The sequence below is a fragment of the Sorex araneus genome, chromosome 4 (genome assembly GCF_027595985.1).
Source record: "Sorex araneus isolate mSorAra2 chromosome 4, mSorAra2.pri, whole genome shotgun sequence".
Taxonomy (NCBI): domain Eukaryota; kingdom Metazoa; phylum Chordata; class Mammalia; order Eulipotyphla; family Soricidae; genus Sorex; species Sorex araneus.
The window spans coordinates 221,811,172-221,833,674 of NC_073305.1; the positions used below are offsets into that span (position 1 = coordinate 221,811,172).

At 63.5% G+C, this 22,503-nt stretch overlaps 2 protein-coding genes across 3 annotated transcripts in view; both read right to left on the bottom strand.

Moving 5' to 3' along the window:
* PDPK1 (3-phosphoinositide dependent protein kinase 1) overlaps window positions 1-14,685 on the bottom strand; it is a 32,865-nt gene extending 18,180 nt beyond the window's left edge. The window contains exon 1 of one of the 2 annotated variants that reach the window (XM_055135456.1): window positions 14,581-14,685. In XM_055135456.1, coding sequence (XP_054991431.1) covers window positions 14,581-14,604 — 24 coding nt within the window. In that variant the 5' untranslated portion in view covers window positions 14,605-14,685. Of the gene's footprint in view, window positions 1-9,243; window positions 9,402-14,580 lie in introns of those variants that run through there. The other variant, XM_055135457.1, reaches the window with a different exon arrangement.
* Window positions 14,686-15,010: 325 nt separating this feature from the next.
* AMDHD2 (amidohydrolase domain containing 2) lies at window positions 15,011-22,480 on the bottom strand. The gene is made up of 11 exons (XM_004604175.2): window positions 22,276-22,480; window positions 22,060-22,196; window positions 21,843-21,982; window positions 19,876-19,930; window positions 19,571-19,783; window positions 19,395-19,483; window positions 19,179-19,323; window positions 18,991-19,098; window positions 18,841-18,909; window positions 18,628-18,726; window positions 15,011-18,482 (listed from the first exon to the last, which is right to left on the bottom strand). Exons 1-11 carry the CDS (start codon window positions 22,356-22,358, stop codon window positions 18,394-18,396), a joined length of 1,227 nt encoding a protein of 408 aa, XP_004604232.1. The 5' UTR covers window positions 22,359-22,480; the 3' UTR covers window positions 15,011-18,393.
* Window positions 22,481-22,503: the final 23 nt, after the last annotated feature.

Below are 22,503 nucleotides of genomic sequence, written 5' to 3' on the forward strand. Positions count from 1 at the left end.
CCACAGCACGGCCAGGGTCTCTGGGAAAGTGGGTTCCTCAGCCTGGCACCCCCACCACGGTCTGCTCCTGCTCCTGTCCGAGTCGGGAGGCGGCCTGGGGGTCTCTGGCAGGGGCCAGCGACCTCGGGAGAGCTCCTGCCCTGCTGGACACCCCAGGGCCACAGGGACTAGAGACCTGAAGACTCTGGGGCGAGGAGGGAAGGGCAGGAAGCGAGCACGCAAGACCACCCCCAGCCGCCAGCTCCTTCCGGCACTGCCACTCCCAAAAAGAAAACCCCAAGGGAAAATTAAGGTGCGATCCACCAAAGACAGGGCAGTCCGCCCCACACAGCGTACTGCTCGGCCATCAGCAAACCGCGCACAAGATGCCGTCAACATGGCCTGCGAGGGCGCTGGCCTTGCGTGAGGCCGACCCAGGTTCAATCCCTGGCACCCCTCATGGTCTCTGAATCCTGCCAGGATTAATCCCTGAGCATCGCTGAGTGGGAACCAAACATAAAAACCAAAAAATCCCGTAAGCATCACTGAAAACTGCTGAAACGTAACCACCATTTGAGGAATGAACCCAGGGACGAAGGAAACACGCCCACCTCCTGGTGTGACCCTCCCACAGCTCAGTCCTCTGGAGACTGATGCCAGGGAGACGAAGCTGAACCCGTTTCTACAGCTGCCCGTTACCCGATTACCTGGCGGTAAGACACCGAGCAGACGAAGTGCGACAGGATGCCCAGGCAGGGTTCGTCGGGGGACGCCGGGGCCCTGCTGCCACGGCACAGGACGACCCTGGGCTCTGCTCTATTTTTCTTTTTCTTTTTGGGTCACACCTGGCGATGCACAGGGGTTATTCCTGGCTCTGCACTCAGGAATTACTCCTGGTGGTGCTCAGGGGACCCTATGGGATGCTGGGAATCGAACCTGGGTCAGCTGCATGCAAGGCAAACACCCTCCCGCTGTGCTATTGCTCCAGCCCCATCTGCTCCAGTCTTTTGAGACTGTTATAAGAGCGAGTCCCGGTTCCTTCTGTGGACAGACCACGGGGAGCACTTAGGCGGAGCCCTCAGCCTGGCTCGAGCCAGCGAAGGGCAGCACTAGGCCAGCCCCGAGGGAGGGACAGGAGTGGACTCTGGGGACCAAAGGGGGCAAGACTGAGATGCTCAGAGCCTTTGGAAAGAGAAACTGGGGGATGCACTGGGACGTCCGCAAGCCTCCGATCCGGGGCCAGGGCTCGCCACCCCCCAGGGGCCAGGCAGGGCCCCTCTCTCCGGACCTGAGCACTTGTGCCTAGAGTCTTTCAACAAACAAGTATTTCTGAATTTCTAACGCTGTTAAGGAAGACTCAAGAAGACACACACACCCGAGGCTTCATCAGCAGTCACCAAGTGCCGAGTGTGGGCGCGTCTGGGGGACCAGAGAGCCTGGACGACGCACGTGAGGCCTGGGCCCTCCCGCGCCTCTCTGGCTCTGCACAGAACACCCCCAAACATCTAGTTGTGCCCACCCCCTGAAACAGCAAAAAGGGAATGAAGTGTAGACGCCACCTGAAGACCCAATTCTTTTCCTTATTTTTGGGCCACACCCAGCTGTGCTCGGGGTGGGCTCCTGGCTCCCTCTGCGCACGCCCCTCTATGCTGTGGCTCGGCCCCCTCCAGCCCATCTCCCCAGGGCTGCAGACCCGAACGCTGAGTGGCCTTCCGGGCTGCTGCTGCTGAGTAATCCCCCCAAGTTCTAGACGCCCACAGTCCCTCACCAGAAGACCCCCAAAACCAAACAGCTAGTCCCCCAAAGGACACGGCCCTCATGTCAGCTCTCACTGGAAAAGAAACTCCCCAAAGTTAGGCTGACACAGAAGCCCAGGCCAGGCAGGCACCCCGCCTCCCACGGGAGCCACAGAAGCACCCAGTGGGGCGAACCTCAGCCGAGGGCACACGAGCTGCGTCCACGAGACAAGTCACCGCCAAGCTCCTGTGGGGCCGCTCGGGGACAACAGCCAGAGGGGAGGAAGACAGCGAGGCCCCCACTGCTGAAGGGCCGGGGAAACCTCGCTGCCACCATCGCCCGGGCCTGGCCTGTCGCAACACTGCCCTCTGCACAGCACCAACGCGGCCTAGCCCAGCCCCGGCCACACTGCGCACCCCGTCACACGCTCGCTCCCCGCAAGCACACCCCCTCACACTCACTCCCCACACACACACCCCTCACTCACTCCCCACACACACACCCCTCACACTCACTCCCCACACACCCACCCCTCACACTCACTCCCCACACACACCCCCTCACTCACTCCCCACACACACCCCCTCACTCACTCCCCACACACCCGTCACACTCACTCCCCACACACACACCCCTCACACTCACTCCCCAATCACTCCCCCCCACACCCCCTCACACCCCACAATCACTCCCCCCACACACACCCCTCACTCACTCCCCACACACACACCCGTCACACTCACTCCCCACACACACACACTCCTCACACTCACTCCCCACACACACCCGTCACACTCACTCCCCCACACACACCCGTCACACTCACTCCCCAATCACTCCCCCCCACACCCCCTCACACCCCACAATCACTCCCCACACACACACCCTCCCCCCACACACACCTCACACTCACTCCCCACACACACACACCCCTCACTCCCCACACACACACCCCTCACTCACTCCCCACACACACCCCTCACTCACTCCCCACACATACCCCCTCACTCACTCCCCCCACACACCCCTCACACTCACTCCCCACACACACCTGTCATACTCCCCACAGGAACATCCCTCACACTCATCCCCACACGCACATTCCCTCACACTCATCCCCACACACACCCCCTCACACTCACTCCCCCTCACTCCCCACACACCCCCTCACACTCACTCCCCACACACACACCCCTCACACACTCCCTCACACTCACCCCCCCACACACACCCCTCACTCACTCCCCACACACACCCCTCACACTCCCCACACACACCTGTCACACTCCCCACAGGAACACCCCTCACACTCCCCACACACACCTGTCACACTCCCCACAGGAACACCCCTCACACTCATCCCCACACGCACACCCCCTCACACTCACTCCCCACACACACCCCCGTCACACTCACTACCCAGCACACACCTCACACACTCAAACGTTCTATCCCACCCCCGCACACACCCCTCATATTCTCATACATCCCCTCACACATCCACCACACCCCCTCACACGCATAACCCCTGCACCCCCTTACATGCACACCCCCTCACACCCTCACATGCTCTCACCACACCCCCCACACGCACCCACACACCCTCAGATGCACACCCCCTCACACACACACCCCCCTCACACACTCAAACCCCCCTCGTGGACACCCCCTCACATGCTCTCACACACACTTGCTCACAGACAAACACCTCCAAGGACGGGAAGAGAGCAGGGGCCTCTGGATGGACAGAGATGCTCCCATCCGGCTGGCCACAGGGGCTTCCAAGACCCCATTTGAAGAGCAGCGATGGGCAGGCTGCTCTATGTTCACTCTTCAGATCCCCACCAAACTACACGACACACACCTGGATGCAAGCTGCGGGAGAGGGAAGAGGCGTCCTAGTCACACCTGGTGAGGCTCAGGGGTCTCTTCTTGGTGCTGAGGACAAGCGGCGTTGGCTACGTCAAGGCCAAAGCCCGACCCCCTTGTTATCACTCCGCAATTTAAAAACGAATGTTTCAAGGGCCCAGAGACAGCACAGCTGGCAGGGCACTTGCACGTCACTGGGCCAGGGTCATCCCCAGCACCCCATACGGTTTCTCCGAGCTGGACCAGGAGAGATCCCTGAGCACGCAGGAGAGAGTAAGTCTCAGCACCGCCGGATGTGGCCACCCTCCCCCTAATAAAATGAAGCTTCGAAGCAGACGCGCCGGCTTCCTCTCCCGCAGAAGCAGCACTGGGCTGGGCAGCTGGCACGAGGCACCAGAAGGCGAACACTCCGCACCTGATTCTGGAGGCTGCCAGCACTGCTGGGGAGGCCCAGACCCCCAGGGTCGAAGGAGCGTTCATTCAGCACCTGCCGCTTCCATCTTATATGTATTTTATTTCTGTTGTTTAGGCCACACCCAGAGATGTTCAGGGATTACTCCTGGCGGTGCTTGCCGATGAGCAACTGCGCGCAAGGCAAACGCCCTCCCCACTGCGCTCTCGCTCCAACCCCTGTACAGATATTTTCAAGGTTAGTCCTCAAACACCTCTCAGGTGAGGACCATGGCGAGCAACTTTTACAGATGGGAACACAGAAACAAAGTCCCCTGCCCAGTGCCACAAACCCAGCACTGCGTGAAGCCACCTTAACGTTCCACGCAAGTCCCTCCCGGTTGGCAGTGGCAGTGTCTGCCAGGGACCCAGGCGGCGGGACCCAGGCAACCAGCTGGAGTGAAGAGCATGCGCCCGGTGCCCCCGGCACTGCCCCGCGGTCTCCCCGATCCAAAGTCTCGACGCAGGATGCAGCCGAAGGAGTTAAACCTGAAAGGAATCGAGTGGGTTGGTCCAGAGTCCCTGGAGGGCTAGGGACAGGCTCTGCCCAGAGAGGCCCAGGGTCAACTCCCAGCACCACATGGTCCCCCCAAGCCCCTGCACTGGCAGGGGTGGCCCAAAGCAAGGAAGAAGAAATGACCGCAGCAACAGCTTCAGTCAATGTCCCACCCGAAGCAGGGGTCCGAGTGCTCCCACAGAAGGGCGAGTGAATAGCAGCAAGGCTCCGTCAGCACCCAGTCAGGTCCAAGGGGAATGGACGGGGCCTCAAGGGGAAGGAAAGAATCTCCTGGGGGGCTCCTTGATCATTTGCCAGGCAGGCTGCCAAGGACAGATGCCCTGCGCGTGGGCACCGGGGAGGCGCGGAGGGCCTGCCTCTCCCGGGAAAGGGGTCCCACAGACCACGCCCAGGTTCACACATGCCTCACCCCGGGCCCCCAGACCTTCTGAACTGTCATCCAAGCTCATCAGATCACTGGTGCCGGCGCCTGCGTTCCAAGGAGGGTCTGCCAGTGAGCAGCCCGCCCAGCATCTCTGAGGCGAATGGGACAGAGAATCACTGCCAACGGGGCCCTGGCAGAAACACACACTCGGCTTTCCTGTCCACGCTGAGGCCCAAGGCAGCAGCTACGTCTACAGCGCCGGGTCCAGCTCACGGCCATGCTGCTGCGGAGCAGCTCCAGGGCACACCCAAGCCCCTCGCCCGAAAGTCAGCAGCAGCAGGCTGCCGCCTCCCGCACTAAGGGGCGGCTGCTAGAGCCGGAGACACACGGCGCGTAGGACCGAACCTCCCCTTAGGAATTCAACTCAGGGCGCAGCTACAGCGACAGTAGGGCATCTGCCGGGCACGTGGCCGACCCAGGTTGCTTCCCCGGCATCCCACAGGTCCCCTTCTGCAGCACTGGACAGGGAGTGGCCACGTGCCAGACCAGCGCCCTAACCCCATCCTCTCGCCCACTGGGTTTTGTTTTGGGCGCACACCTGGCAGTGCTCTGGGCCTCTGCTGTTCTGGGGTTGAACCCGGGGCCCTCTCCTTAACCCCCCGCCCGTGAGCCCCCAGTAAAGGACACGCGCCTGGCCTGGATTCTGTTCCCATGCACCACGTCACTGAGAAACACGACCGCAGTGACACGAGTGATTCTCCTGGCAACTGACTGGCAGGAGCTTCTCCCGCCCCGCAGGGGAGGAGCCCGCTCGGCCCTGCCCACAGCGCCTGTCACCTGAGACGGCACCACTGGAACGTGCCCCTTATCAGCAGCTCAGGGACAAGGAGTTTCTGAGGGGAATAGCAGCAGCCGGGCAGGCCGGGCAGCTCCCTCCCACCTGGACACGGGGGTGCCAAGGGAATGGCCAGCAGGGCCTTCCCGGGCACAGGGCAGGAGGGGAAGCACGGAGCCGCGAGTCCCTGAGCACCAGCACGGGGGGGCCCCAAACCCACCCACCCGACCCAAACAAGGCGCGTTCTAGAGGGGGCCGTGCCCTGGCCCTGCGCTCGATGCCAACCTCCCACCTGCCTGACGTCTGCTGGTCTCATGGAAGGAAGACGAGAGGGACTCGTCCCGGCCGGGGTCTCCGGAAGCGCCGTCCTTGGAGACGGAGCGGAGCCTCGGAGAAAGCCCACAGGCAGAGATGCTTTCTCACATGTGCCCGCATTTCCCCTCTCTCGGTTTGGTTTTGTCTGGGGCCGCACCCGGCCATGCTCAGGGAGCCATTCGGGGTGTCGAGGTTCGAACTCGCGTCAGCCGCATGAAAGGCCAACACCCTACCCGCTGCACTACCACTCCGCTCCCCTCTCTTGAGATTTCGGCTTCCATACTTCCGGGCACACTTCCCCCCTTCTGCCGGACATGGACTCTCCTGAGGGCACATTTCCCTGTTCGGGGGGAGGGTCTGCACACCACGCTCGGGAGTGTACTTGCCTTTTCTCTTTCGGAGAAGCCCGTGCTCTCTCTTGCACAGTACCTTTACCGTCTCCTTCCCTCCCTTGATTTCCCAAATAAACTTTCCACTTAAAAAAAAAGGGGGCGGGTGGCTGGAGTGAGAGCACAGCAGGGAGGGCGTTTACCTTGCACGCAGCCGACCCGGGTTCGATTCCCAGCATCCCATATGGTCCCCTGAGCACCGCCAGGGGTGATTCCTGAGTGCAGAGCCAGGAGAAAACACTGCATCGCTGGGTGTGACCCAAAAAGGGGAAAAAAAAGGCAAAAATCCTACCAAAACCCACCCCATTAAGCTCCACTGAGAGCAAACAGCTAGAGGAGACCCAGAAAGCGGGCACGAGGCCGGGTGGCTCAGTCCAGGGCCTCTCCCACGACCAAGCCGATGGCGGCCAACACCAACAGTTCACAAACAGCACCCTGGGTTCCACAGGGCCACGGCCTGCCCCTGCCACAGGAGACCCGCTGTGCAGCGGGGCGAGGGCAGGTCCACGGGAGCCCGTGGGCTCCGACCCACAGCCAGCGCCTCCGCCAGTAATGACGCACCCGCGTCCACACAGCATGAGAGCAGAGGTCGCTCCCACGGCCTCTGCCTCGCCCTGCCGCGGCCACCCCAGCCACCCCGGGGTGGAGGGGCGCAGCATCTCCCGGCCGTCTCCCCCAGCCTTCGCACACCAGCTGCTGGACAGACCGAGCCGCAGGACAGCTACACATACTCACCAGCTCGTGAGGAGCCTGCCCGAGGCTCGCGGACCGAGTGGCGCTCCTCCATTAGCCAGGGGACGCTGGGCTGATGGGGGGGCCCACGGGTCCATCCCTGGTACTGCCTGGAGTAGCCCCAGCAGCACTACGTGTGGTCCATGAAGAGGAAAACACCCCTTTGCCTGAAGGTGACCTTGAGAGCATAAAGCAAACGGTTCTGAAGAATACTCGAACTCCCTAAATGCCAGCCTCAGAATCCATGCTCAGTGGAACACGGGGCTGACGGGAAATAAGAAACTTGGGGGGCTGGAGCCACAGCACAGCATAGAGGGTGTTCGCCTGACATGTGGCCGACCCGAGTTCGATCCCTGGCACTCCATACAGTCATAAGGTCCCCTGAACACCGCCAAGAGTAATTCCTGAGTGCAGAGCCAGAAGTAACTCCTGAGCATCGCTGGGTGTGACCCCCCACCCCAAAAAAAGCAAAAAGAGAGAAAAGTTTGAAAAACTTCTAAAAGATTAAAGACCTACTAAGCTGCAACCACTGGCTTTGTAATGTGCCTGTCAGGATGACAAGCAGGGGATGGAGCAGGGTTTGAGGGTGGGGACAGAACATGGGGACACTGGTGGTGGCATTAGCCTGAAACTCAACTGCTAACCTTCACTAACTTATTAATAACAATTAACTTTTGACTTTAATCAACTTATAACTTTGTAATAAGTTCATAATTCTTTAGATTAAATTTTTCTTTCTTTGGTCACACCCAGCAATGCTCAGGGGTTACTCCTGGCCGTGCTTTGGGGGACCATACAGGATGCGGGGGATTGAACCAGGGTCGGCCGCATGTAAGGCAAGTCCTACCCGCTGTACTATCGCTCCAGCCCCTCAGCAGGTAGGCACTTGCCTTGCATATGATCCACCCAGGCTTCACTCCAGCACCCCGAATGGTGCCCCAAGCCCTACCGGGAGTGACTCCTGAGAGCAGTCAGAAGAACTGCTGGGTGTGAATCATTCCCCAAAAAGACACTTGCCTTGCACACAGCTGATACGTTCAGATCCTAGAACATGGTCCCCCAAGCACCACCAACAGTAGCCCCAGACGGGACCCGAGACAGCACAGCAGGGAGGGTGTTTGCCTCGCACAAGGCCGACGCAGGTATCTGGTATCCCATATGGTCCCCGAGTACCGCTAGGAGTAATTCCAGAGTGCAGAGCCAGGAGTAACCCCTGAGCATCACCAGGTGTGGCCCAAAGACAAAACACAAACAAGAGGAGTAACCCCAAAGCATGCATCACTGAGTATAGCCCAAAGCCCCTCCCTCCAGAAAGTTTCCCAGTCTGGGAAAAAAAGTGTAGTATAAATTCCCTGGGCTGGGCTGGAGTGGATCCTCCAGAGAAAGCCCTGGGCCCTTAGGGCACAGTGCCACCTCCCCACCCACCCCAACGCCACACTCTGGGCAGGCGTGTCCGAGAGGAAGAAAGGGAGAAGGCGCCTGCACTAAGGGAGGTCCAGGCAGGGGTGTGCGTGGATGGAGTCAGGGCATCCACATTCAGGGTCTACGCGGACACTTGAAAGCTGCAGGCTGCTAATAACTGGCTGTGTACACACCATCAGCCGAAGACTGTAATTTTGACCAAAAAGGAAGAAATGCTTGGGAGTAAATCCCAAACAACAGGAAGGAAAACTGTGTTAACAATAGATACAGAGGGCCGGAGAGATAGGCCTGCACGGGCCCGCCAGGAGTGAGCCCTGAGCACAGCCAGGTGATGCCCAAGCACCCAGAAACAAACGCGGAACTCCCTTAGGCCAGTGTGTCCCGAAGTGGGTGGTGCCGCTCCCGGGGCACCCCGGGACGGGTGGCAGACGGGTGGTAGGTTCGGCCACAATAGAGGGGTGCCTCTTGTCCGCTTCTAGCGGGCACTGAGTGTTTCTGTCCTCCCCTGAAAACAGGGCCGTCGCCAAAAAAGTTCGGGAACCGCCCCCCCCCCCCCACACACACGAGGGGACACAGCCCAGCTGTGGCCCCGGCAAGGCAAGCACTGCACCCCGTCCGTGTATTTGGACCGTACCCCGCGTGCTCAGGCGTTGCTTCTGGTTCTGTGCTTCGACGTGACTCTTGACAGGCTCCGGAATGAAACACCGGCTAGGCGCAGGCGAGCACCTTCCGCCCTCTATTTCCTCTCCAGCCCGTGACTTGTCCTGGGGTTTTTAAACCGTCTGACTTCTTCCTGGTCTGAAATGCTCATGAGGCATCAGGTAAGAACAGTTCGGTGAGCGCCTCTGCTCTCCTGCAGAACCTCTGGACGTGGGTCCCGAGTGGTCCTGGGACCGAGCGCGGGGGTCTGCCTTGCGCACAGACCCATGCGTCTGACCCCAAGCACTGCCCAGCCATGCCAGTGCGGGGCTCCTGAGGGCACCTCCCCATCTCCAGCTCTGCCAGCGAGTTCAGGGAGTAGGGAAGCCAGATCCCCAGAACCAACGGTCCCCTAAGGACAGTCAGGAATAGCCCGACCACCACTGGACGTGACCCAACGGCCCCCTAAGCATGCAAGCTCCAGCACACCCCACCCGTGTGTGAACAGCTCCTGAAGCGGGACACCCCACCCCGAGCACCTCAGCCACACCTACAGGTCTGAAGCACAGCGTGCGTGGCTCCGAGTCATCACGGGGCAGCGCCACAGGACAGTGGGAAGGCGCTGGCTTGCATGCAGCCAGCCTGGGTTCAACCCCCAGCATGCCACACGGTCTCCCGAGCACTGTCAGGAGTAATTCCCGAGTGCAGAATCAGGAGTGACCCCTGAGCATCGCCAGGTGTGGCCCAAGAAAGAGAAAGGAAGCCAGCCGGCCAGGGGCCAGGGGTCGTGACCCCATGGTGGAACTCTTGCTCTGCCCACAGGAGACGCTGGGCTCTGGGCAGCAAAACAGCAACAGAAGCAAAACCAGGGGCAAATGCGCCACAGGAAGCTCAGCAGGTGGGAGGGCGAGTGTGGAGGGCGGCACCGCAGGGTCCCCTTCAGCACGGCCAGAACAGCCCCTGAGCACCAGCGGGTGTGGCCCCAAACACACACAGAAATCCAAGGCTGTGACACAAACCTCCTAATGCTGCGGCACAGATACCAGTAGGGACTCTGGAGTTGCCTCAGACGAGAGGAACGCTTTTTGGCCACGTCCTCCCATGCACACATCCCGCCGGGGCTCAGCCCCCGGCTCCCCTTCCGGTTCCCCCAAGCCCACCAAGAGTGACCCCTGAGAGCACAGCCAGCAGTAAGTCCTGAGCACCACGTGGTATAGCCCCTCCCCGAAAGGACCTGAAGTGTCCTGGCTGCCAGGGAAGGGGGCTGGCCTCGGGTGTACCAGCAGCACGGCGCCCAAAGGAGACACAGGGCAGAGCAAGCCCGCGCAAGGGCACTAAGGTGGAGGGGGCGCCCGGCCCCAGGCCCCCAAGACGCGACTCCGGAGATGACCTCCTTGGCACACCTTTGAAAGTCAGCCTAGAGTAGTCCTGGCGGCTGAGAGCACCCGCCGCCAGCCCGAGTCCCAGGGCCACACCGCCAGCTCCGCAGCCGCCAGCCCGAGCCAGCTCACTGAGGGCCCAGTGTGAACCCTTCAGAACAAATCGTCTCTTACATTCAAAACAGCTCAAAATTTCTTTTCTTTCTTTTTTTTTTTTTTTTTTTGCTTTTTGGGTCACACCCAGCAATGCTCAGGGGTTACTTCTGGCTTTGCACTCAGGAATTGCTCCTGGCAGTGCTTGGGGGACCATATGGGATGCCGAGGATCGAACCCAGGTCGGCCGCGTGCAAGGCAAATGCCCTACCCGCTGTGCTATCGCTCCGGCCCCACAGCTCGAAATTTCTGGAAGTAAAAATTTCAGTTTAAACATCAGGGAAATGTTCCAGATTCAGCTGATGGAAACAGACGGTGTAACTGTATCAACGGAAGCAGCATCAGGACTGGGTCGTCACAGCCCTAACGGCCTTCCTCCACTAGGACTATCCCCAGGACGCGTGACGCTCGGCTACTCTGTCTGTCGGCCTTTCTGATCGGAGTGAGGACCGCCCAGTCTCAGCACTTCGTCCTCCCTGGGACGCTGTTACCCGAGGGTGCATGCAGGAACTGTTGACTCAGCCAGTCTGTGACAACGATTCTAGAATCTTCGTAGCACCGCGGGCTGAACGCAGGGCCTGACATGCACACGGCCACATTCCCCGCTCCAGTAACGCCAGCACCTGACACTGAGCCACCTGGCATGCGGGGCTGCCTGCCAGTTCCCTAGTGCGGCTCACTCCCAGCAGTGCCGAGACGAAACTGGGGCCGGCCATGTGGCGAGGGCTCCTGCCCTCGAGTAACTGGTGAGTGACCTGCTACCCCAGGGAGCACGCAGAGAAGGCGCGCTGAGAGGCCTGAACACGGCCCCCCAGCACTTCCTGCCCCTGACGTGCCCTCTGAACCTCCCTGCACACCACCCGGCTCCACCCTGCAGTCCGCATGCCAGCTGTCACAGGGTAGGCAAGAAGCGGGCAAGAGCAGCGGCAGCACCTGCATGGTGGTGCCCAGCTTGAGTCACAAAGGCAAAGTACCACAGGAGGCCCGCCCCGGTCCAGCCCAAAGCTCCCTGCAAGGAGCGCCCGTGCGCCACACGGTCCTGGCGGGGGCTCCCTCGCTCTGCAGCCGTGCCCAGCTCCTCCCATGCGACCCCCTCTGAGGTGGGGCTGCCACGAAGGCGGCCCAGAAGCTATCAGCTGCTTTGAAGAGGGTGGGCCGGGGAGAGGGGATGGTGAAGGCGCACGGGGCAGGCAGGAGCAAGCCCTGGGCACGGCAGGGTCTGGCTGCTGCCAGGACTGTAGGATAACATGGGTTTATCCTTTCCGCTTTGCCACAGGAAGCTTAGGTTTATTGGGTTACTCCCATCACAGTGCTCCCATTCCTCTGTGTTTATTTGTAACTTCTTTCTTTGTGCTGTTAACTTGTAAATACTGTTTTCCTCTTCTCCTTAAGTCCTCCGCATAGTTAATTCAGAGCAATGTCCTTTTTGCATGGGCACAAGAAGCCAGTTAATGCTATGCTTTAATAACTTGGGAGTTAACGGACTCTTGATGATATTTACCTCCTGGGCATCTGTTCTCTTGACTTAAGCCTCAGTTGGCCTAACTTCCTAGCACCCCCCAAAGCAGGGTCCCAAAGAGGGACTGGATGGACCCAGGGCAAGTGGTGAGCTATGTGCTACCCTGGCACCAAGATGGGGCCTGGCTAAAGTGCCATAATGCTTAACTATAAAGCAAGTGCATGGTCATGGACAAATTCTGTCATGATCCAAAAAGTAATAACTAGATTCGAACCCTGCTAGGGTTAGGAACGATTAATCTGGCCTGAGCACTGTCGTCTGAGTCTGTGGCAAGATGCTCCCAGGAGAGCTGCGCACAAGCCTCAATGTATCTCTTACTGTGTCCATACAAAAATAACTAAGATGTTAATTAAGTTATTGGATTAAGGTGAAGAGGAACACCCTGGGTGGTGTTTCCACCCTTGAGCCTGGCCGGCGGTCAGGAAGGGTTTGCTTATGTTGATTTGCTAGGGACTGGGTGTAGGTAGGCCCAGAGTGCTGGGAGCTGGAGAGTCGGAGGAGCTGGGGGAGAGAGCGGGGAGCAAGACGGAGCGTGGAGAGATGGGCGGGAGGCAGGAGGGGACGGGAGCGAGGGGCAGTGTGAGGCTGGAGTGGGGGGCTCAGAGGGACTGGAACAGGCGCGGGGGGAGAAAGGAATAAATGGCACCTGATCAGCCAACCAGCTTGGCCTTCGTTTCCTCCCCCGTCTGCCCCACGGCCCGGTCCGCCCCGGCTGGGGGAGCCGCCCGAGACCACCCAACCCGGGCGGCGAGGGGGAGAGCTGCTGGGGCCTCCCCTGGCCGCCCTGGAGGTCATACACGCAGCTATGGGCCAGCTGGGGATCAGAAACCAAGACGCAGCTGCCCCGTGAGGCGGCTCCACTACAACCCAGCCTGTGCCACGGTCTGCTTCCCACAGTGCTCCCTGAACGGACCAAGCCCCGGCCGAGGGGCGTGCCACCAGGGCGTGGAGCAGACGGCCACACGGCCTGACCGCCAACTCTTCCCGGAACAACACCTTGCCCGGGTCCAGCTTTCAAGGGAGGACTCCGAGCCTCACCCTTCCCGAACTGAGCCCTGCACAGGGGTCCGGCACCAGGTGCGCTCCGGAGATGCCTGGGCACAGGCGACTGGCGGCAGGAAGGGTGTCTGCCCTCCGCATAGGGGCGCCCCTCAGCACCCATTACGCGGAGCACCCCAGTGTGGCCCAAATCCAAAAAGAAAAGGAAAAAGAGAAAAATAAACGAGAAGTTTTCGTCAATGAAAGACTGCCCCGAGGGCGAGCGACAGTGCAGTGGGGAGTGCATCTGTCTTGCACGCGGGGACCCGGTATGCCCTCCGGCACCCAATACGGTCCAGAGCACTGCCAGGGGAGTGCAGCGTGCAGAGCCAGGAGGAACCCCCTGGGCACCACCCGCTGTGACCCAAAAAGGGAAAAACTTTAAAAAGACAGCCTTGGGCGGCGAGCCCCAGGGCACACCTGACCCGGCGGGCAGAGGGCACCGCCGCCTCCCGCTCAGAAAGGAAGCACCGAACCTCTCTGCACCTCAGTTTGCACACTCGTGAAATGGGAACAAACGCCCCCTGGCCCTCCTCAGGGCCACACAGGTTTAGCGAGGCGCAGGGAAACCCCCCCAGGCCGGTAGAGAGACCCCTGAGCACTGCCGGGTGTGGCCCCAACCCCAAACCAACCAAACAGCAGGGGCCGCGGACGAGGATGCACCCTGGGGGCGGAGCAGCGGGGCTCGAACCCGCGCCCCGCCAGGACCCAAGGGGAGGCTGCAGGGGCCGCGCTGACAGGCCCCCACGTGCGGGTGCTGCGGGCCGGGTCCCGCGTCCCGCCGCAGGGAGGGGCAGGGATTCCCCGCGGGACGGCCGGGGGCGGCCCCCTGCGACCACCTGTCCCGGCCTCCGCGGGCCCCGCGCCTCGCGTCCCAGGACCCCGGGTTCGGCCCCCGGCACCGCCTGCGGGCCCAGCGGGCCGCGGACGCGCTCTGCGGGCGGGAGGCCCCGGTCCGCGCACCGCGGTGACCCGGGCCCGGGCGGCCCCGAGCGGCGGGCGGGGCCCCAACGGCGGCGGGAGACGCGCCCGCCGGCCTCGCCGCGGCGTCGGGGGCTCCGCTCGCGGGCCACTCGGGGTCGCGCCGGGCCCGCGGGCCACTCGGGGTCGCGCCGGGCCCGCGGGCCACTCGGGGCCGCGCCGCGCCGGGCCGGGCCGCTCGGGGGTCGCGCCGCGCCACCCCAGCCCGCCCGCGGGCCGCCCCGCGCCCCCCAACGGCCCCGCGCTCCCGCCGCGCGCTCACCAGCTGGCTGGTGGTCCTGGCCATGGGCCCAGCGTCCCGCCGCCGCCGGCCCAGCAATGGCCGCCCTCCTCCGGCGCCCGCCCCGGCGCCCGCCGCCCCCGGCGCGCCCCGCCCCCGCACGACGCCGGGCGGGACTTCCGGCGCCGCGCGCGCGCCCACTGGCCCGGCGCGCCGTCGCTCCGCCGCCGCCCGGGCCCGCCCCGCCGGCGCCCCCGGGCCGCGCTTCCGGGTTGGGGCCGGGCGGTCGGGCGCCGGCCCCCGCGCGAGCCAATCCCGGGGCCCGCGAGGCGGGGCCGCGCGCGGGCGGGGGGGCCGAGCTGTCAGCCCCGGCGCGCCGACCCGGACCCGCGCGCCGCCGGGCTGCGGCCGGCCAAGGTCACGCGCGGGCGCCCCTCCGCGCCCCCGCCGGGGCCGGCCACCGCGTCCCCACGCAGGACCCCGGCCGGGCGCGGCGCACCCAGGGCGTTCGCGTCGTTGGGCTGTAGCGTTGGGCTCTACCTGGTCGGCTGGGGGCCCCGCCCTGCACGCGGGGCCCGGGGCTCCTCCCCGAGAGCCTGGGGTTCCCCCTTCAGGGCTCCAGAGCCCCTTGACACAGATTAGAATCACGCTCCTGGGAGGTGGGGTGGGGGGTGAGCTGAACCCGCGTGCCCAGGGCCTGCTCGTGGCCCTGCGCCTTCCAGGCAGGGCTATGGGACCTTACAGGGTGCTGAGGAGTGAGCCCGGATCAGCTGCGCGCCAGGTAAGAGCCTTAACCCCTGTACTAGCTCTCCAGCCCCAAAGCAGAAACCTTAATCCTGATAACAAGGGGGAAAAAAACCTAACTGGGCCGGAGTGATAGTACAGCAGCTAGGGCACCTGCCTTGCACACAGCCAAACTGGGCTTCATCTCCAGCATCCCATATGGTCCCCGGAGAGCTCCAGAGGTAACCCCTGAGTACTGCCAGGTGTGCCCTAGACACACCCCCCTAAAAAAAAGTGTAACTGGTGATGGTTGTTAGACTAATTGTGTTGATGGTCCCACAATATACATATACTGACTCGGGGGCCAGAATAATGGCAATAATCCAGAGTACTGCGCTTGCCTTCCCTGCATCCCTGGCATCTAAGCACCGCCAGGAGTGGCCCCTGATATCGCTAGCTGTGACCCTAAAAGAAAACAAAATATTGAATCATATTCTATACCTAAGATTAATGTTAATCATATCCCAATTGAACAAAGCAAAACTGGAATCAACCCACAACCCATCGTAGGTGGACAACTTGAGCTGTTTTCCTTTCTGGTCCACACTGGGGGCTCAGGAGACCATAATGGGATTCCAGGGTTCAAAGCTGGGTTGGCCACGTGCAAGGCAGCACCCTACCCTTTGTACCATCGCTCCAGTCCCCTGCGCAGTTCTTGAACTCTTCTGTCGGGGAAGGGAAAGGAGCATGTCCCAGCTGCAGGCAGCGACACTGGGATGACTGGGAGCCTCATGGAGACGGTTGGGCAGTGGGCAGGGTCAGCCAGGGACCAGCTGCAGGAGGGACGAGGGGTGATTCACAGCTGCCATGGAGCCAGAGCACAGTGCCCAGAGCAGGCAGGCCAGCTGTCTGTCTGGGCCACAGCCCAGGGGAGATGGACTCACCTGGCCCAGCCCAGCTGGTGGGCACCCTGGCAGCAGGGAGCTGGCCCGGCCCCGCTCGCCTCTGTCCTGACCAAGGGCAGCCGGGTCAGTGCTGGCCTTACATTGTGAGGTCACGTTCCTCCTGGGAGGGGCAGAGGATGCTGGCGGGCCCCTGGGAGGCCGGGGAGCTATGGTCCTCCAAGGAGGACATCCCCGGCTGCTAGCAGTGACACCCACAGACACTGTGTCCAGCAGGGTCCCCTGAGAGCTGAGCCAGCGGCTTCACCAGGTGGCGGGTGGGACCCTAAAGGTCTGTGGGGCTGGAGCGCCACAAGACCGCCAGTGTCACGCGGAACTGCTGGCTCGTGGCTGCTTGCTGGGGGCAGAGTCCTAATCTGGTCAGTGTGAGCCCCGCCAGGCCCGAGCAGCCACAGAGGGAGGCCGGCCGCCTGCCCTGAACCCCAACTTCTCCCCCAGCCGCGTGCCGACTCAGGACAGGTCCCGTTGCAGGCGGGAAAACAGCTTCAAGGGCAGCCCTGGCCACCAGAGGCAGAGACTGGACAGTGGGAGGACACGTGCCTCGTTTGTGGCCAACCTAGGCTGGACCCCTCCACCCTACAGGGCTACCGAGCACCAGCGAGTGACCCTTGACCACCACCAGGTGTGACCCCAAGAGGCAACAAAGACCCCCCTGCAGAGGGCTGCCGCAGCCCACCCGCACACAGCATCCGCGGCAAGGGGAGGCAGGCGGTCCGGCAAGCTGGCCTTGAAACAGAGGTGGGGGTGATACGGGCTCAGTCGGGGCCCAGAGGGAGGGGCACCACCCCACACGCCATCTCGGGGTCAGAGTGGAAGATGGTCTCTCCTCTCAGGCTCAAGGGAGGAGCAGCCCTGCTGCTGCCCTGGCCTGGCCTGCTGGCACGGCATCTGTCACCTCCGGGCCACGCTTGCCTAGTTTATGTCAGGGGCTTATTTCTTGGTCACAGGGAGTCTCCCTCCTGCAGGCCTTGGCTCCACCTCTGACCCACAGGAAGAGGGCTCTAGGGAGCCCCCACCTCAACTCCCCAGCACCAATATGAGCAGAGAGGAAAGGAAGGGCGCGTCCCCAGCTCCCAGAATCCAGGCCCTCAGGTTCACTAGACCGGACCACCTAACTGGGCCTGTGCTTGGCCCCAGTTCAGCTCCAGGTGTGGCCACCAGATGGCAGCCCTGGGGGTGAGGTGCCCCAGTAAGACAAAGGCTGCGCTTCTATGGGGCCACTGGGGGTCCTGGACTACCCCTCTGGGACCCCTTTAGCAGAAGGCACCCTACTTAACAGGGCCTCTGACACGCTTCCTTTCCCCCTCCCCTGTAGACGCTCCCCCTTGGGCGAGGGAGGGCCTTGTGTTCAGCCCCGGCCCTCATCAGGGGCTCCCTATTCTCGCAGCAACTCGAGGGGACCCGAAAACCCCAGCATCAGAAACACCTGGGTGAGCTGTGCAAGTGTAGTGCGTGCTGGTGTGTGTGGGCTGTGCGTGTGTGGTGATACATGTTTTGTGTGTATGTGTGGTGTGTGGTCGTGTGTGTAGCTTTATGAGGGTGTCTGCCTGTCCTGGGCAGGCGAACTGGTGTTTAGTGTGGACACTTTCCACTGGGGCGACAAAGTCGCAGAAGGAACTGGATGAGAATGCAGTGAGGGACACAGGGCGGGCCCAGTGGGCAACACAGGCGGGTACCTTGGCGCCCCATGGAGCAAGGACATGGCTCTCTACAGCCAGGGTCATCCCCACTGACCACGCAGCTCCAGTGTCCTTCCGGACAGGGACCCAGGCAGCCCAACCCTGGCTCAGTGCCCTAAGACGGGGCACCTCTGAGTGCACAGGAAGACTCGCGAGGCAGGCAGGCAGTGCCCGCGGGGCTGTGGGCTACAGGCCAGTGACAGGAAGGCCAGCACCAGTGGGGGACAGAGGCCCTTCCGGGTACCCCCCAATCCTGTGCTGGTTCTGACATGCCAGAAGACACGTGACCTCAGGCGCCCACTGGGAAACCTGGGGTGTGGGGGCTTGTGCACCTGTGTCTGGCCACCCACCCTGACCCTCAGCCCCGGGGGCAGCAGTGAGTGGGCAGCCACTTCGAAGCAAGACTCAAGGCGACCAAGTCCCATGGGTGCACATTTATGGGGGTGTCCCGGGCAGGGCCGCTCCTGGAGACCAGCTCCTCGCCATCCTGGTCACGGCCCGGGCTCCTCCGCCTGCCACACCAGCTCGCCTGAGATGTAGGTGGCCCTGACGTGGAGCTCGTCATCCAGAATCACGAAGTCTGCCAGAGTCCAGAGTGCAGGGGTGAGGGGCGTCCCCCATGGTGGGGAGCAGGGGAAGTCCCGGGTGGGCAGGCCCTGGGTGTAGGAGCCCAGCACCGTGTCCCTGGCGGCTGGCAGAAGCCATAGGGCCCGCCCGGTGCTGACCTGCATCGGCCCCGACGTCCAGGGTCCCTTTGTGCTTCAGCCCCAGCAGCTGGGCAGGGTGCAGGGACGCGGCTTCCAGGGCCGATTCCACACTGCAGCCTGCAGGACAGCGGGGCCCCCAGTGAAAGTCCCCCCCGCCCCGAGCCCCGAGGCGCTGCCCGCCACAGGCCCAGCACCAGCAGGGGGATGTGGGGGCACCAGCTGCCCACTGACCGGTGGCCTGTCGAAAGTGCCGGACACACACATCCATGGGCGCGATGCTGCCGCTCAAAGTCGTGGTGCCTGGTCAGCAGAGAGAGCAGTTGGGAGCTGGCCAGCAGGGGTGGGGGACACCAGGGCCCCACAGGCTGGGCGGTCACTCACCTGCCACATAGGCCGTCAGCCCATCCACCTCCACCTCCTGCTGCCCCAACGTGTGGCGGCCATTGCCCAGGCCCAGCGCAGGGACAGCATCCGTGACCAGCACCAGTCCTGAGCAGGGAGGGGTCTCAGTCCCTGGGGGCGCCCGGCCCCTGCCCCCTCCTCCTCCTCCCTGCTCGCCCGCCGCTTACCCTGGGGGTGGGCGCGGTGGGCGATGCGCAGGGCGGCAGGGTTGGTGTGGATGCCATCCGCGATCATCCCATAGAAGATGCGGCGGCCGGGGGGCAGCTGGTCACTGGTCAGGAGCCCCACGATGCCCGGGTCGCGGTGGTGGAACTGTGCCAGGGCACGCACTGAGCACGATGCCCCGGCCCCGCCCCGCGCCCGCCCCGGGCAGCCTGACTCACTGGCAGCATGGCGTTGAAGAGGTGCGTGATGAAGGTGGCCCCGCTCTGCACGGCCTCCTCGGCCACCCGCAGGTTGGCCACCGAGTGCCCTGCGTGGGTGGCCCAGTTCAGCAGGCCCCTCCCGGCCCTGCCGCCCACCCCCGGCCTGTCGTCCCCCCCACCCCCGCGCCCCTCACCTAGAGACACACAGATGCCGCGCTCCGTCAGCGCCCGGATCACCTCATGGCTGCGGCCCAGCTCCGGGGCCAGCGTCACGATGCGCACGTTGTCCAGCGGCCCGTAGGCCGCCAGCACGTCGGGGAAGGCGCGTGCCTCGAAGGAGCGCAGGTGCGCCTCAGGGTGTGCGCCCCGCTTCTCGCGGCTGATGAAGGGGCCCTCCAGGTGCACCCCTGTGGGGAGGGCGCCATGGTTCCAGCCCCCACCCGCTCTCCACAGCGGGGCACGGCCCACCGGCCCCCATGGAGCTGGGGTCAGCACTCACCGAGGACCCCCGCCCCGCAGGGCCCGCCGCTCTTCACGGGGATCTGAGGCAGGACCTGGGAAAGCAGCTGTCAGAACCCTGGGGACCCCAAAAGCAGGCCAGGGGCAGGCGGCGGCAGGCCCGGCACCCCACTCCTCCCCACCCCAAGAAAAAAAGGCGCTTTCCAGAGGCGTGGAGCAGAGAGAAGGCACTGTCCTGGCATCTGGCCACTGCATGAGGTGTCAGACCTGGCCTGAGCACTGGGTCTGGGGTCAGAGCTACTTGTATCTCTCCCTGCCCCCTCCCATGGCACCCCCTGACAGCACCCCCAACTCTACAGCTGAGGAATGACCGGGAGTGACAGGAGTGCAGGAGCACTGAGAGGTGAGCACTGCAGGGCACCCCCCGGGAGACCAGCTGGCCCTGAAAGGTAGAGGGGGAATGGCTCGGCGGCCCGGCGGGAAAGAGGCACAGGAGCAGAGCACCGCGGCCCCCGATTCAAGGGCCAAGCCTCAAACCCCAACCTGTACCTCCAGACAGAGGGGGCTCTGAGGCCCGTACTGGTCACCCTCAGTCCTCTTGTGGGTCACGGAGGCTTTGGGCCCAGGGATGATGGAAGGTTCCAGAAGCTTCCTGGAGGCCCAGCACAGATTCATGGGGGAAAGCTCCCGCCCCCAGACAAGGTGAGGGCTGACAGCTGGGACAGGGACAGAGGCCCCAACAGGTGAGGCAATGTCAGGGAGGCACAAGGCAGTCAGAGCTGGGAGGGCAGGTCTGGAAGGTTCCAGGAAGACATCTCAGGAGCCTTCTAGGGCAGAATGGAGCTGGCGAGTGGGAGGAGATGGGGCTCAGCTGGACGGAGCCTGGCCCAGAATCTTCAGGGCAGGGAGGGATGCCGCAGAGGACATAGTACTGTCCCCGAGTCGGGACATGGGGCTGAGCAGGACTCCCAAGTGCGAACTGGAGCCACGCTGGCCGCTTCTGCTAAGCTGCCAGGACAAGACCACGAGTGATCGAGACCAGACAGCTGACTTTCCAGGACAGTCTCAGGAGGAAAGCAAAGGAGTCACCAGGAGGGACTCAGGGAACAGGCCGGCCAAAGGCTGGAGGGCATGAACGGTTCAGACGGACGACTAGAGGGTGTGTGGGATCAGAGGCCAGCTCAGAGCAGCGGCCTGGCCACCTGGGCTCGGCCAGGACAGCGACGGGCAGAGGCAGGAAGGGGAAGCAAAGCCCAGCACGTCTCCAGCAACCCAAGAGGCAGTGACCACCTCTTGCCCAGGAGAACCGGGGTGGGGAGGGGGTCCCAAGAGCCCCAGGCTCCCACTATTTTCCACCAGCTGCCACCCATTCTCTGCACCCTCCAGGGAGAAAGGTCAGGGCAGAGTCCTTCGGGCTCAGATCACCTGCCTAGACCCCAAAGGCCCCTGAGAGGATCACCTGGAGCTCTGGAATGTGCCCAAAGGGCTGGGAAGGGCCTGATATGCAGATAAGGCAGATAAGGGGCTCTGGGTGAAGCACCAGAGCCTCTGGCAGGACCCCGCGGGGGAGACCAGCACAATGGCGCTACTGGCCCGTGGCGGACAGACACAGGAACCGGGTCCCATCAGGCCACTAGCTTGAACCCAAGACAGAACTTTCAGACGCCTGTCCCGCAGGCAGGTGCGCCGCCAGGCCAGCATGGACCAAGGACCCCGCAGAAAGGCCCCCCAGTCACCGGGGAGCCCGGACACAGGGGCAGGGAGGCGGGGCAGGCGCGGGGGAGTGGGGCTTCCTCTGCAGGGTGTGGCGCATACCCGGGAGGTCAGAAGGCCCAGGAGCACTGAATGTGGCAATCAGTGGCGGCGCCGGCCTGGCCAAGGTGCATGGCGGGCAGGGCAACGGCACCCTACCGAGAGGGGCATGGGGCGCGCAAGGGCGGGCAGGCACCGACGACGGCGCGTTGGATGGGGGTCGACTGCCCTGGGAGGGTCCCGAGCCTGAGTCACCTTGTGATACACCTCCGGGGGCGAAGTGACCAGAGTGGGGCAGAAGGAGGTGACTCCGTGCGCAAGGATCTTCCGGGCCACCAGGGCGACCCCCGAACCCACATCTTCCGTCGCCTGGGAGAAGTCCACGCCGAATCCCCCTGCACCCACAGCAAAGGGGGGTCGCACCAGCACTGGGCGCCGCGCCCGCGCCCCCCCGCCGCGGCCCCGCGCGCACCGTTGATCTGCACGTCGATGAAGCCGGGCGCCACGATGCAGCCGCCGCAGTCCCGCTGCTCGTCGGCCACGCGCCGCTCGTCAAAGAACAGCTTCTCGGGGTCCAGAATGCGGCCCTCGCGCACCCACAGGTCCTCCCTGCGGGCAGCGCGCAGGGGGCTCGGACCGCGGGCGCGCCGCCCCCGCCGCCCCCGCCGCGCCCCGGGCCCGCGCCCACCTGAGCAGCTCCCCGGCCCGCAGCAGGCGGCAGTTGGTGAACTGGAGCACCCGCGCCCGCGCCGCGCCCTGCCCGCCGCGCATCGTGACTCCGGCCCGCGCCGCGCCGCGCCGCCGAATCCCGCGCCCGGTTCCGGCCCGCGCCCATGTGACCCTCAGCTGACGGCGCGGGCGCACGTGACCCGCCTGCCCACGTGACGCGCCGCCGCCCGCCCGCCCGCGGCGCACA